Source organism: Leopardus geoffroyi, chromosome C3 (genome assembly GCF_018350155.1).
Source record: "Leopardus geoffroyi isolate Oge1 chromosome C3, O.geoffroyi_Oge1_pat1.0, whole genome shotgun sequence".
Taxonomy (NCBI): domain Eukaryota; kingdom Metazoa; phylum Chordata; class Mammalia; order Carnivora; family Felidae; genus Leopardus; species Leopardus geoffroyi.
The window spans coordinates 59,328,874-59,343,970 of record NC_059338.1 but is presented as its reverse complement, the minus strand read 5'-3'; the positions used below and the strand labels follow the sequence as shown (position 1 = coordinate 59,343,970).

The following is a 15,097-nucleotide window of genomic DNA, read 5'->3' as shown; positions in this document are numbered from 1 at the left end:
CCATGTATTATATCCTTAAGAAATATTTGAGTATTAGGATGATGTGTCTTTCCATAAATTAGTCCGTCCTCTTCTAACATCCGGTTGCAGCATCAGTGGTTAAAAAGCACAGGATGACATTTAGAAGATGATAGTTACAGCAGAGGTCTTGCTAATTAGATATGTGCAGCAGTTTATACTTTGGAAATGAAGAGATTATTAAAAATGTTCTGCAAATGGTTGTTTTCGCCATGAGATTGTCATGTAGTAAAAGCGTAAGTCAAGAATAAATCATCTTGCAAAGTCATGCCAAATATGGAGAATTGGGGACCAGAAGAGCACTTCAGTCCCTCTTTAGAAGTCTGTCTTCTACCATTCTTCCCAACAGTGATAGTGACAATAATCTCTTCCTTCTAAGTGCCGTGCTTATTCTGACCCCAAACACTGCATTCACTTCCAAATGCTCTAACACTGCCTTTATGGCTGGGATTCATTTTTTATATTTTAGTTTCTGTTTCTTATGCTTAGTGTTCATTTATTTGTCCCGCCACCCTCCCTTTAGTAGAGAAATCATTTTACCGTATGTCCTTTTTCTTTTAAATCCCTCTCGTCCTTGGAGGTACTTAGGAAAGTGCTTCTACAAAACTGATGACTGATCAGTGCTGGTGACTGAAGGCTAGTGCTTTATTTCAGTTGAGTTTGTTTTTAATAGTTACATTATCGTGCTTGCTTTCCAGGCACACAAACCAATGGTCTGGACTTTCAGAAGCAGCCCGTGCCTGTTGGGGGAGCAATCTCAACGGCCCAGGCCCAGGCTTTTCTGGGACATCTCCATCAGGTAGGATGCTCAACCTGCTCAACCATCAGGGAGGGTAAAAAATGGAGGCATGAAATGCGAGGGCCTGGGGAAGTTACTTCAGTGTGTGGGACTTTTTACATTGATTAAAGCCTGTGCTAATCGCACCTAATTGTGTCCTTCTGAATGGTTCGGCTGGAATCCTGTAGCTTAATTGACTATATAGCTATTGACCCCGCAGCTGTGTGAAAAAAAGGAATTCTTTGTTATGAATGGAATGTATATAACAACGGGGTTACTGTTTTTGTCACTGTGGGTCTGTGATGGCTCACTGAAGGTAGTAAATTACAAAGTCATCCAAAAGGATGTAGTCACCGTTGCCTGAGACCTGCTGAGTAAGGCTCTCAGTTCAGAATATGTCTTCATAAAATGTATCTTCATATGTCTTCTGAGCTCATAAAATATGTTTTTAGACTACCTTTGCTTTATATAAAAGATGCTCCTGTGATTGAAACAGGTGAAATTTTAGAAAGGTCCTCTAAAGCCTATTTATTCTACAAATTCAAAGGGATAGTGTGCAGGCAGCCATTAGCATCTTCTACTAGAGGGAGGCCCTAGTTGACAGACTTTGGTCAGGTGCATAGGTTTGTGTTTCTGAAAGTAGAGAAACTTCTACATGAAGCTTCTGGATAAAACATTAAGATGATTTAGCATCTAAAATAATTTAAGAATATATTGTAGAAGAACAAAAATGTTATTTTCATGTTGATTTTTGTTTTTCCCCTAAAAACATATTGTAGCCTCCAACAAGTTTTCTGGTTTCTTAGAGGGATAGCATTTTTTTTTTTTTAATTTTTTTTTTTCAACGTTTATTTATTTTTGGGACAGAGAGAGACAGAGCATGAACGGGGGAGGGTCAGAGAGAGAGGGAGACACAGAATCGGAAACAGGCTCCAGGCTCTGAGCCATCAGCCCAGAGCCCGACGCGGGGCTCGAACTCACGGACCGCGAGATCGTGACCTGGCTGAAGTCGGACGCTTAACCGACTGCGCCACCCAGGCGCCCCGGGATAGCATTTTTGATAGTTTATGTGGCTTATATTAAGTGTCTCTCTGGCATAAATTTGTGACGGTCCAAATGTATTAAAAAAAAAATCCCTAAAGGTACATAGATGATATGCAGTCTTTTCTCCATTGGATCCAAATTCCAAGATGAGTACAACTCCTGCATCAGCTACAAGGCCTCCAGCTCAGAATCCTTGAACCTTCAATATGCCCCATACCAAAGGACTTTAAATCAAGGAATTTTAGGGGCGCCCGGGTGGCTCAGTCATTTAAGCATCCGACTTCGGCTCAGGTCGTGATCTCATGGTTCGTGAGTTCGAGCCCCATGTCGGGCTCTGGGCTGACGGCTCAGAGCCTGGAGCCTGCTTCGGATTCTGTGTCTCTCCCTCTCTGTCTGCCCCTCCCCCACTCATACTCTGTTTCTCTCTTTCTGTAAAATAAATAAACATTTTTTAAAAAATTATAAACAAAGGGCAGCAGTCCATTCATTTTAGCTCTGAACTCTAGATGAGCTCCATGCCACCACTTACACTTAACTTCAGGAAACCTGGAAGTTATATGATATATCGAAAGTGGAACTCATTGTCTTCCTGTCAGTGACACTACCATTTTTTCCGTCTCTCAGATTTGAACCCTGGAATAATTCGTGACTTCTTTCTTTATCTATATCCAGTCAGTTGCCAGGATCCTATGTAGTAGCACTGTCTCTCACGTTTCCTACTTTTTGTGCTGACTGCTGCCATTCTGATTTACACTTCATTTGTTCTACTCTAACTTATATTCTTTTTCCCCATACATGGTCTTTCTTTATTTTCAGGACATTGACATTTTTGAAGAGTACAAACTAGTCATTCTATAGTGTTGCTCGGTTTGGGTTTGGGGAGGAGTACAACATAAGTAGTATTGTGTTCTTGGTGGATTATACCAGAAGGCACGTGTGCCCTTAGTGGTGACTTTTCCTTTTGTAATTAATAAGTATCAGTGGAGAGATGGTTGAGAATATGTAAATATCATGTTATTCCCCACCTCTCACCCATTAGAGCATCCATTGATGACACTTGCCAGAATCAGGTATTAACGTGGCTGCCAAACAATGTCCCTTATTCTAATGTAACCATGGTTTTTTAACTTTCTGAATGCATGAAATGTTGTGACAGACTTTCATGTGTGGATTATAGGACAGAGTCTTCATTTCAGCCAGCAGTTTTGAGTTATGACTATAAAGGACTTGACTGTATAGGTGTTTGAGTTATGACTATAAGGACTTGACTGTATAGGTGTTGTGTGTGTGTAAATATACACACGCACACCTATGTATATGTGAGGTTTTTACTCTGGTATATACATGAAAATTTTGAAATTAGAATGAGTAGGTAATTCTGATTGTTTATAATGATAAAAATAATGTATGTAAGTAGCTTGTTCTCATGTGTTCTTTATATAATGGATGAATTAAACTTTTAGAATCTAAGCGTCCAGTGATTACAAACAGGATAAGGAGTGTCTAATACAAGAGTGGCACGCCTGATGACGCTTAGTGTGGGAAAACATGGTCAGAAAAGAACTGGTAACAGCATCTTCTGGTAGGAGGTGGAGGAACCGTGAGCTTGTCCATCAAGTTTTACCTCTGTAAGATAGACCTCTTTGCGTTTTTAGTTCTAACTCAGTGACGTGCACTTAGTAGAGATTCTTGAAATACTTGCTGATGTCAACTCCGAACGATGGATGTCAATAGTATCGTACTAGAACTTTACCTCACTACTTTACTTTTAGGTCCAGCTCGCTGGAACAAGTTTACAGGCTGCTGCTCAGTCTTTAAATGTACAGGTAAGCTGGGTTTCGGGATTCTGGATCAGTTTTACTATTTTTCCCATATTTTTTCTGACTTTTTTGTAATGAGCATGCAATAATTTTATAATAGGAAACACTTAGGAGTATTACCTTTTTTTATTACCTAATGTCTTTAAGATCCAAATACTGATAATCATTGACAACACGTTCATAAAAATCCAGTTTATGTTATACTGCTGTGAATGACAAAAGGTGAACAAGAGAAGTCTACTTGCAGAGTTGGATGTGTAAGTTTATTTAATTTTTATCTGGGGGAGCATACGTGAGTGTAGGAAGCTGTTTCTGAGTTTTACAGTGATAACACACACCTAAACACAAAGCCAAATAATTTGTAAATCCCTTTTTGTTTCCAGATGCCTTTTTGTGGTTTTATAGTGTAGAGGAAAGAACACTGGGCTGAGGTACAGAGGTTTTTAGTGTGCATTCTAGCTCTGCCACTAACTAGCTGTATGACCTTTGGCGAGTCACTTAACATCCTGGGGTTCCTTTTTTTTTACATTTGTTTAAGTAGGGAAGTTTTTAGAAGCTTGCCAGGGTCCCTCTCTGCTCTAAAGTGCTGTGCTTCTCAGGTTCGTAACTAAGCCTGGTGTAGTTATTGACGGGCCGCGTCGGATCAAAATTTTAAAAACAAAGGTTAAGTCTGGCTACTTTGCTGATGCACAAATCATGTGGTAAAACATGCAAAGTTCAGTTATTATACGTTACTCCATAATTCAGTCAATCTGCTGCTTCCTTTCGTTATAGTGTTTAGGTAGCTGACAGTCAAGAGGGGAAAGCCATATTCTAAAAGATTGATTTCAGTGTTGCTAATGACTAAAGACCTTGGGTTGAGCGTTCCGGGAACCCAATGGAATATGGACCTGGTAACACATGGAAGCAAGAAGAGAAAAGAAAAGGAGATAATGTGACCTTCCTTTCTGAGGGAGAGGAGGCAGAAAATTGCCTCGGTTGCCATGGTAAACTTTCATCCCTTGGAGAGATGTTGGCAAACAGGCTGTATCTCCAGTGCGGCATGTTTACAGTCCTGCACTGTAATTATCTCCCAATGACTGGCAGAATTAATCAGAGCCTTTATGTTAATTAGCCTTGCTGTAGTCCCCAAAACAGGTGGTAGGAAATATGCAAATCTATGCAGAATTTTAATGCTCGCATAGCCAGTTTTAATTACCATAAAATTTCCTCTTAGTGTCCCTTTTAGGAGTGTGTTCTCTTTCCCTCTTGACTGTAGCGTTTCCCCTCCAAACTTGTGTGTTACTTGATGAGAGATGCTAAATTTGAGGTTATTTTAGATATTAGATCCAAAGTTCTGTGGGTCAAGTTGTCAGCTCTGAGATGATACATGAGGGGGTTTCAGGCTGACCACCAAATACATCTCAGGATGCAGGGGTGGAGGGTCTTAATGTAGAGATGGACTGAGAATGTGCTTTCCCTTAGTCCTTATTTCTGAAGTTGAGATCTGGGTTTCTGAAAAATTCTGTTGATTTGTGGAGGACCAAATTTTTTTTTTCTTAAAAGTTGTTAAGTGCAGCCTTGCTGGCATTGGAACAAGAAGTCTATACCAGCAGCTTGTATTGTGGGTAATTTTTATATTTTATTTTTCTACTTTCATGTGTTCCGTATTTGATCATTTCTTTCTTTTATAGTTAGGAAACGACAAATAAGAAATGTGATTTTTTTTTTTTTAAAGGGAGAAAATGTCTAAAAATGTCCTATATTAAAATTAGGAAAATACAAAGATTAATAAGAAAGGAAAAGAATGAAACCAGAAAACTCATGACTAGATAAATCCATGTTGTAAACAGGTCTTCAAATATGGAGTTATAAGTAGTATTTTTTAATCAGTTACTTGAAATCTCTTATCCCCCCTTCCCTCCCAGTCTAAATCTAATGAAGAATCGGGGGATTCACAGCAGCCAAGCCAGCCTTCCCAGCAGCCTTCAGTGCAGGCAGCCATCCCCCAGACCCAGCTGATGCTGGCTGGAGGACAGATAACTGGGGTAAGTTTTCACTGAGAGAATTATAATAAACTTTCTTTGTGTCAGAACTGCCACGGGCCAGTATCTGATTAGAACCGTTTGCTGTAGCACACAAGTGACGTGGTTATGCCTGGCGCTGTTTTCTTCAAAGAGTTTGCTACGCTGTAGGCAGCTCCTTAAAAGGAATTATCTTTGTCATAAGTTTTCGGGGTATCCTTTCTTACTTTTGCAGATGCTCTCGATAAACTAGAGACTTTTTTAAACCCACGTTTCACCTGTTGCTTCATCATGCAGTGGAGTCATCCTCTGATTGAGATCATTATATTGATGAGATTATAGTCGTCAGTTTAGAGTTACGATATCGCTGCAGAGTAGAAGTTAAAGAGTGGGTTAGTACCTACACAAGAAAAATATTTTCTTTAAATTACTGTGTCATGTTCTAAAATGAAACCTCTGGTCTCGTATCCTGGCTCTACAGTTTACTGTGTGAACTCTTTACTTCATCTCCCTGTGCCTCAGTTTTCCTTCAGTTAAATGGAGATGTTGTCTATGTGAGATGCTCACAATATTGTTATATAGATAAAGAATAACAGTGTTTGTAAAAAAAAAGAACAGTGCTTGGCATGTAAGTCAATAAATGTCTTTTATTTTTATTGGTAATAGATCGGCCTTTGTGAATACATTAAACTTTTAACTTTTCAGCCGTCTGTGCTCTAAGACACCAGAAGTATTTTTCCAGTGTTGAACATTTGTCTGTTAAGTTATTTTGCGGGTAGAAAGGCTAGGAGACTGGTAAGGAAGAGTTGTTATTCAAGTCACATCACATCAACTCACACAGTTTTTTACTTCCTTTCTTTTAGTTAAGTATGTTTTAGAAGTTGCAAAATGGTCTTAAATATCTCCTCAATGGAGATTAATATGTTTATTACGTAAAATATTTGTAAACATATGTATCTTGACAGCTGTTAAGTTTTTGAATGGTTTCATTTTGACTCTTATGTCTCTGATGTACAAATTGTATTGGACCCTTTTAGAAGGAGGGTTGTGCCACTAAGTGAATGTACACGTGCTTAATATATGTCAGGGTGGGATGCCTTGCTGGCTCAGTCGCTAGAGTATGCAACTCTTGATCTCGGGATTGTGAGTTGGAGCCCCATGATGGGTTTAGAGATTACAAAAATAAACTAAATACAATACATACATACATACATACATACATACATACATACATACATAAAAGCTTAAAAAAATAAAGTATATATTTCAGGCTTCCTTCTTGTCTGATCAGAGCATGCCACCAAAAGGAAGGCTGAACACACTTATTACTTTGTGTCTGAACTAAGTTGCATTATGAAAGCAAGTTTTAATCTGCTCTCAATACATTTCCTGTTTTACTGTTTGGGTCTGTTTCGGGTGATTAGTGTCTATAATAGTAAGAGACCCTTGGGATTCCAGGTTCGTGTGGCTGGAGCTTCTATTAAACCTGGGCTTTAGGATTCATTTGCATGTAAAGAGAGCCGCTGTCCCCACTGTCACCACCTGTTTCACAGAGATAATGTGTTGGAAAGGGGATATAAAGTTGTAGAGACCCAGTGCTTTCAATAACAGAAAGGACTGTGTTGGGGAGGGGCTGTAGGGAGACTTGGACAAGAAACAAATGGAGCTCATATTCTTTAGTCATATCTTAGGACATAATGGAAATGATGGAATATGGCAGAGATTCATGCTAATGGGAAGCAGCTGGGCCTTATCAGTTCTTTCCGCGGTCAGATCCAGCCAGCATCCTTGTTCCTCATTCATCTGACTAATCACTTGCTGTTCTGTTGGGTGTCAATTTCTTTTCATATCCTGTCAGCGTGGATTCTTTTTCTTTTCTTGCTTACTAGTTAATTACTTTTTTTGCCTGAACCCTCGAGCCCTGGACACGTTTGAATGATGGTTTAAGTCCAGAGTGAGGACCACCATTCTAATTTAAATGTTCCGCCAGCAATGGCAGCTCGATTGCTGATCAGCGTTTCAGCTTCGAGCTGACCGTGCGGAGGCGGGTGGCTAAGGTCTCCTAGCCCTTGAGTTACCTACCGCAAAGCAGTCGGCTTGCGTTAGGGGCCCTTCTCCCGCAGACCGTTCCAAACGTCTGTTCTCATTTTGTTTAGCTTACCTTGACGCCGGCCCAGCAACAGTTACTGCTACAGCAGGCGCAGGCGCAGGCACAGCTGCTGGCCGCCGCGGTCCAACAGCACTCCGCCAGCCAACAGCACAGCGCTGCCGGGGCCACCATCTCAGCCTCCGCCGCCACGCCCATGACGCAGATCCCCCTGTCGCAGCCCATCCAGATCTCCCAGGTGAGTCTCCCTTTGGGCAGGGGCGGGAAGTGAGGAATCAGGCGGCGGGTCTTCTTTAGTACAGAATCCACTTTCTGATCGTCGGCGTGGCTCCTCAAAAGGCCCGAGGAGCGCGAGAGCAGTGAAGTACGCGGTCGCCTTCCTTACCGCTGAACTAGAAGTAATACGTTTGTTTGCTTATTTGAATTGATATTATAAACACATAACTGATTATTTGAGTAACTGTTTACATTAAGTGACAATTCTCGAATAATTAGTTGGCATATTTCTGAAGCAGGGGATTACTGTATTTATTTTAATTAGCTAATTATGGCAGGCATGGGTTCTTTCATGTGCTCCGCAGTGAATATTGCCACTCATGTGTGAGAGAGACGGCCCGTCCTCTCCCTGCTACAGAGCGATTAACTCTGTGCAGAGCTGTATTCGGATGTGGTTTGGCTCCAGTGTTCACACTTTAGGGCAGAGCATCCAGAGATAATAAAAAGTTACTTGAGAGGCATAGACGGTACTGCCTGGGAAGAAAGGTAAATGAAGTCCTTCGTCCCCAGGAGAGGGAAAAAGTCCAAGTATTGGCATCAGTAAGTTCTGTGAAGAGTTCTTATGAGTCTAGCCCTAGACAATTATCTTTATCCCCCCAGAGAAGACTCAGAAGCAGACTTGCATTGTAGCTAGAACTTGACTAGGACATTTAAAAGAGCCAGGTAACTATACAAAGCAAAGAATAGGTATCAGACTAATCTTTATGACTATAATATACAAGCTTTTTCAAGGTAATGTCTTACTTGTGGCCACTTTCCTCATCACCAAATATGTTTTTAACGTATAAGCTTTGAGACCCTATGTTGACATTATTCTACTAAGATAATGTGTATGAAAGCACGTTGAAAATTATAAAACACTAGACCGGTGTAATCAAGTTTGATATGTTATGGATTAGGTTTTTATATGGATAACTATTTTTAGGTATTTTTACACGTATTTCTCAGTCGAGTTAGACTGGTACCAAATTAAGGTGGGTTTTTTTTTGTTTTTTTGTTTTGTTTTTTTTGAGAGCGAGAGAGAGTGTGAGCAGGGGAGGGGCAGAGAGAGGGGGAGACACAGAATCTGAGGCAGGTTCCAGGCTCTGAGTTGTCAGCATAGATCTCGACTCGGGGCTCAAACTCATAAACTGCAAGGTCGTGACCTGAGGCAAAGTCAGACGATTAACCAACTGAGCCACCCAGGCGCCTCTAGACTGGTGCCAAACGTAATGAATCATTATAGATACTTTAATTTATCGATGCAGTTTCAGACACAGCACTCTCCATTTTTATGTAAGAGAAAGATGAGTTGAATATTTAAAACCCCAACGTACTCTTTGCTCACTTGATTTTTAAAACCCATATTGATCCTTCCAGGCTAAAAACACTCAACTGTAACCATTTGTTCTGAGGGAATTTGAAGTAACTATCGAAAACTAGCTTTGACACGAGTCATGACACGGTGGATACGGGCAGAAGTAGCAAGTCCTTACGGCGGCTCCAGGTTTCTTCACACGCTCTGTGACCATACCCAGAGCACACCCTGTTTAAAAAGGACGGAAGAATGTAGAATATTGACTCTTCTTTATGTGGATGACACAGTTCATCTCCTGGGAACCTTATGATCCAGCGAGTTTTCGTTTCAGGATCTCCAATCCGTGTTTTCGTTCTGATTCTCTAGGATCTGCAGCAACTGCAGCAGCTTCAGCAGCAGAATCTCAACCTGCAGCAGTTTGTGTTGGTCCATCCGACCACCAACTTGCAGCCAGCGCAGTTTATCATCTCACAGACGCCCCAGGGCCAGCAGGGTAAGCTCCTCCTCGGCACCCGTCAGCAGCGCACGAGGCTGTCCGCTTCTGCGCCACACTCACCGACTGCTGTCATTTTAATGTTCGGATTAAATCTGACTGTAAACTCAGTATTCGTGTTAAGAAAAATATATTTTTTAGGGGCGCCTGGCGGCTCTGTCGGTTAAGTGTCTGACTTCGGCTCAGGTCATGATCTCACGGTTTGTGGGTTCGAGCCCCGCATCGGGCTCTCTGCTGTCAGCACGGACCCTGCTTGGGATTCTCTGTCCCCCTCTCTCTCTGCCTCTCTCTCTCAAAAATCAATTTAAAAAAAAAAGAAGAAGAAAAAGAAAGAGGGATGCCTGGGTGGCTCAGGTCATGATCTCGTGGTCTGTGGGTTCGAGCCCCACATGGGGCTCTGTGCTGACAGCTCAGAGCCTGGAGCCCGCTTCGGATTCTGTGTCCCCCTCTCTGCCCCTCCCTAGCTCATGCTCTGTCTCTCTCTCAAAAATAAACAAACATTAACAAAAAAATGGGGTTTTTTTATTTTGGGTTTTTTTTTAGCTAAGGAAAAAAAAAAAAAACTATTTTTGGTCATGCATGCCACATATTGAAGATCGTCCTTTACTGCCTTTCATCTGTTCAATCTCTCATGGTGAACCAAGAGTTTGGTCAAAAATCTAAGTGAAATCTTTCCAACATAAATTACTTCTAGTATTTTGATAGTTTTTCTTGGGAATGTATTTAAAAAATGTGGACTGAGCATTAAAAGCATATGCTTCTAACAATCTCTTGATCTCTTTTAAAGTTTGAGAAGGAGAGAGTGTTATATTAGAAATAGCAAACTTTTGAGTTACAAAAAACACATTTAAGGCCTCTTAGTGGTAAATTTCTGTATCAGATAAGTTCAATTCTTGTTTGTAAGGTTAGCGGAGGTTAGAGTAGAGAGATTCAGGGTATCAAAGCTTCACCCCAGAGAACGTTAGTGCATTGCTACCATTTCCTCATTATTTTTGTCCTTTAGCCTTTTTCTTCTCGATCATTCATTCCAAAATCTTTCTTTGCGTAAATACCTGTTCCACTTACCAGATAGCTTGCTCCTGTCACGAATCAGACAATTCTCTGGCCCAATATATACTGGCAGTTTCTAACGGATGCTGGGTTAAGAAGGTGAGCTCTTTTGGGACACCTGGGTGGCAAAGTCGATTAAGCGTCCGACCTCAGCTCGGGTCGTGATCTTGCGGTTCATGAGTTCGAGCCCCGTGTCGGGCTCTGTGCTGACAGCTCGGAGCCTGGAGCCTGCTTCAGATTCTGTGTCTCCCTCTCTCTGCCCCTCCCCGACTCATGCTCTGTCTGTCTGTCTGTCTGTCTCTCTCTCTCTCTCTCAAAAGTAAATAAAAACATTTAAAAAAAAAAGAAGGTGAGCTCTTTTTAGAGTTTCAAGCTTGCTTCCATTTAGAATACTTCTTCATTTTCATCCATTCCTTACTAAAATAAAGGATTGGCCAATCAGAGAGATCATCAGACAGGTTATCAAAGACATATATCAGTTTTAGTTTTGTTTTTGTTTTTTTAACGTTCATTTATTTATTTATTTAGAGAGAGAGAATCCCACGCTCTGCGCTGTCAGCGCAGACCCCAAAGCGAAGCTCAATCCCACGAACCATGAGATCATGACCTGAGCTGAAATCAGGAGACAGCCGCTCAGCCACCTGAGCCACCCAGGTGCCCCTATATCGGTTTCAGTTTTATGTCCCATATCTTACTGCCCAAGTTGCAGTTAACAAGATTGAATTTTAGGAAAGTAAGACATTAAGAATTTTAAGACTGATAAGACTATCAAAAGATCAGTTGGAAATTTTCATTTCACTTTCTTATTCTTTATTTTGCCATATGTTCAGAGGAATCCTTAGTGTATCTGACAGGACATTTGTGTTTTCCAGGTCTCCTGCAAGCGCAAAATCTTTTAACGCAACTACCTCAGCAAAGCCAAGCCAACCTCCTACAGTCGCAGCCAAGCATCACCCTCACCTCCCAGGTCAGTTTTCTCCCACTGAGGATTACTTTCTCTTACCCTGATGTTTTGAGGGACTCTTGGACTTGGTTTAATTAAAAACACAACAGATCCCCACAGTACCCTAATAAAAATAATCCAAATAGTTTTCACACTGAGCAAAAATTCAAAGCAAGACTTATCAGCTTGATAAAGCAATACTATCGGATTGATGTAGCCTTTGAAAATGTCCAAGGAGTTCCTGTTTTCTTCTGTATTTATAAGAACTAACCGTGTTAGTGGCAAATGAGGACTGAGTTCTGGCTCGTCGACCATCCTCCCCTCCAGCCCTCCCCTCTCTGTAGTTGGCAGGAGAGCTTACCACTGGCACCAGAAACCCACTGTTTCAGTTAAAACACATCACGGTCCTCTGCCCTTTTGAAGAAACTGCAAAGCAGTTCCGATCCCCGTGTTTTCTTTCAACTTTGAGATGTTGCTTTAGCTCATTTCTACCAGAGTTTAGCTCTATCATAAAGTATAGGTCTAGACATCTTGAGATGTAAGCTTTAGACCTCTTTCACTTCTTAACCAGCTGTGACTTTGAGCACGTCATTTCATTTCTTCATCTATAAATTAGGTAATTGAACTGGCTGATCCTGAATCACCTTCAGCTCTGATTCACTTTGTCTATACTCTTGCAAGTTCTCACTAACATATGGCCAGATTTAACAAAATTCCACATCTGTTTATGATAAAAAAGAAATAAGAAAAAACAAAACTCTTGCAAACTAGGAATAGGTTTCCAACCTGGTAAAAGTCATCTACAAAAAAAAACCCTACATCATACCACCAAGATCAGGAATAAGGCAAGGATGTCCACTGTTACCACTTTTTTTTTTTTTTTTTTAAACATTTATTTATTTATTTATTTATTTATTTATTTATTTATTTATTTATTTTGAGAGCATGTGTGCACGAGCAGGGGAGAAGCAGAGAGAGGGGGGGGGGGAGAGAGAGCATCCCAAGCAGGCTCTGACTTGATTTCACAAACTGTAAGATCACAGCCTGAGCTGAAATTAAGAGTTGAATGCTTAACCACTTGAGTCACCCAGGTGCCCCAACTGTTACCACTTCTATTCAGCATTTTACTGGAGGTCTTAGCAGTGCAGTAAGACAAGAAAAAGAAATAAAGGACATGTAGATTAGGAAGGAATATGTAAAACATTTTAATTGGCAGAGGACATCATTGTCTGTGTTAAAATCCTAAGGGATCTACAAAAAACTGCTGGAATTAATAAGCGAGTTTAGCAAGTATGTAGGATACAAAGTCGGTGTTAACAATGATCATTTGGAAGTTGAACTTAAGAGGAAAAATATTTACCCTACTTACAGATAAATTTCACAAAACATTTGCAAGACTTACATGTAATTTTCAATAGTGAAATTAATCAAGACCTAAATAAATAGAGGGCTATAATGTGTTCATGAATCAGAAGACTTCGGTTGTTAAAATGTGAATTCTTTTCCAAATGGATCTATATATTCAACACAATTCCTATCAGTACCCAGCAGCCTTTTTTAAATAGAAATTTGCATCACGTTTCTAACATTTATATGGAATTGTAGAGGACGTAGAAAAATCAAATAATTTTGAAAAATAAGAAAGTTGAAAGACTGCCTCATGTCAAAATTAATATAAAGCCACAGTAATGAAGACAGCATGATAACAGCATATGAACAGAAATGAAATAGAAGATTAAGTAGACCCACACGTCTATGGCCAAAGGATTTTCCACAAAGGTGCCAAGGATTTCAGTGAGAAAAGGAAAGTCTTTGGTTATGTATAGGCAAAAACAAACAAGCAATCAGTTTACAATGATTAATTTGAAAAGGGTAATAAGACCTAACCTTCCAGAAGAAAACTTAGGAAAAAAGTCTTTGTGTCCTTGGGTAAGATCATGGTTTCTTAAATAGGACACAAAAACACTCTTCATAAAAGAAAAAAATTGACAAATTTAATTTTATAAAAATTAAAATCTTTTTGTTAAAAGCATAAAAGAAAAGCCACAAACTGGAAGAAAATATTCTTCAAATTTATATCTGATAAAAGACTTGTGTCTAGAATTTATAACTAATTCACAAACTCAGTAATAAGCCTGACTTTTTAAAAAGGGAGGATGTGCAAAATATTTGAAAATACTTCACCAAAGAAGATATGTGAATGCCCAGTAACCATATAAAACGATGCTGAAAATCATTGGTCATCAGGGAAACGCAAATGAAATATCACTACATACCCACTAGAATGGGCAAAATCAAAAAGACTATGATAGTACCAAGTGTAAAGCAACTGGGCTGTTTGATATATTATTGATGGGGTTGCAAACACTTTGGAAAACAGTTTGGCAGTTTCTTATACAGGGTACCTTATGACCTAGCAATTCTACTTCTAGAAATGAATGTCCACACAAAGACCTATATATAAATGTTCAAAGCAGTTTTACCCATCATCACACCAAACTGGAAATAACCTAAATGTCCGTCGACCAATGAATAGGTAACATAACTTTTGGCATATCCATATGATGGAATGCTATTCAGCAGTAGAAAGGAATATACTTCTGAAACATTTACCAACACGTATGAAGTTTGGAAGCATTATGTTAAGTGAAAGAAGCCAAACATAAAAGACTGCATACTGTATGATTCAATGTGTATGGCATTTTAGAACAGACAAAACCGTAGGGACAGAAATTGTATCAGTGCTTGCCGGGGGTTTGGGGGCTAGGGATGGGGAATGGAGGGCAAAGAGCATAAAGGAACTTCTGTGGGGGATAGAAATGTTCTGTATCTTAAATGTGGTGGCAGTCACGTGACTACATACGGTTGTCAGAACATCAAACCGCATATTTTAAATTGTGCATTTAATCGTGAATATGCCTCATATAAAAAATCAGGTTGGAGTCTTGCAAAAGCCTGTTCCAGCAGTTCCTCCCTGGCCTTCGTGCGCCGCACACAGTGGCAGGGCTGGGGTAGCACCATCCTGACTCCTGCTCACTGAGTTCTACTCTGCCGTTTCTAGATCTGGCCCAGTCCAACCTGAGGTTTCTGGAGTTGGGGTAACTTATCTGTAACCACCCCACCTAAAGGTACCCAAGCCATTTTTAGTCCTTTACTATTTGAGAACGGGGCTCCTTCAAGCCTGGAGATGGAATAACAAACAGTCTGGTAGTTGAGGCTCACGTCTACCTGTCAACCAGTCTCACTGCGAAGCGTGTAGCTGCATAGG

At 40.3% G+C, this 15,097-nt stretch overlaps 1 protein-coding gene across 3 annotated transcripts in view; it reads left to right on the top strand.

Moving 5' to 3' along the window:
* The window catches only part of POU2F1 (POU class 2 homeobox 1), a 178,112-nt gene that overhangs the window by 133,800 nt on the left and 29,215 nt on the right, over nucleotides 1–15,097 (top strand). For all 3 annotated transcript variants that reach the window (XM_045453056.1, XM_045453059.1, XM_045453057.1), the window contains 6 exons: nucleotides 717–817; nucleotides 3,613–3,666; nucleotides 5,568–5,687; nucleotides 7,820–8,008; nucleotides 9,710–9,836; nucleotides 11,759–11,853. In XM_045453056.1, the coding sequence (XP_045309012.1) occupies nucleotides 717–817; nucleotides 3,613–3,666; nucleotides 5,568–5,687; nucleotides 7,820–8,008; nucleotides 9,710–9,836; nucleotides 11,759–11,853 (686 nt within the window). The remainder of the gene's footprint in view (nucleotides 1–716; nucleotides 818–3,612; nucleotides 3,667–5,567; nucleotides 5,688–7,819; nucleotides 8,009–9,709; nucleotides 9,837–11,758; nucleotides 11,854–15,097) is intronic.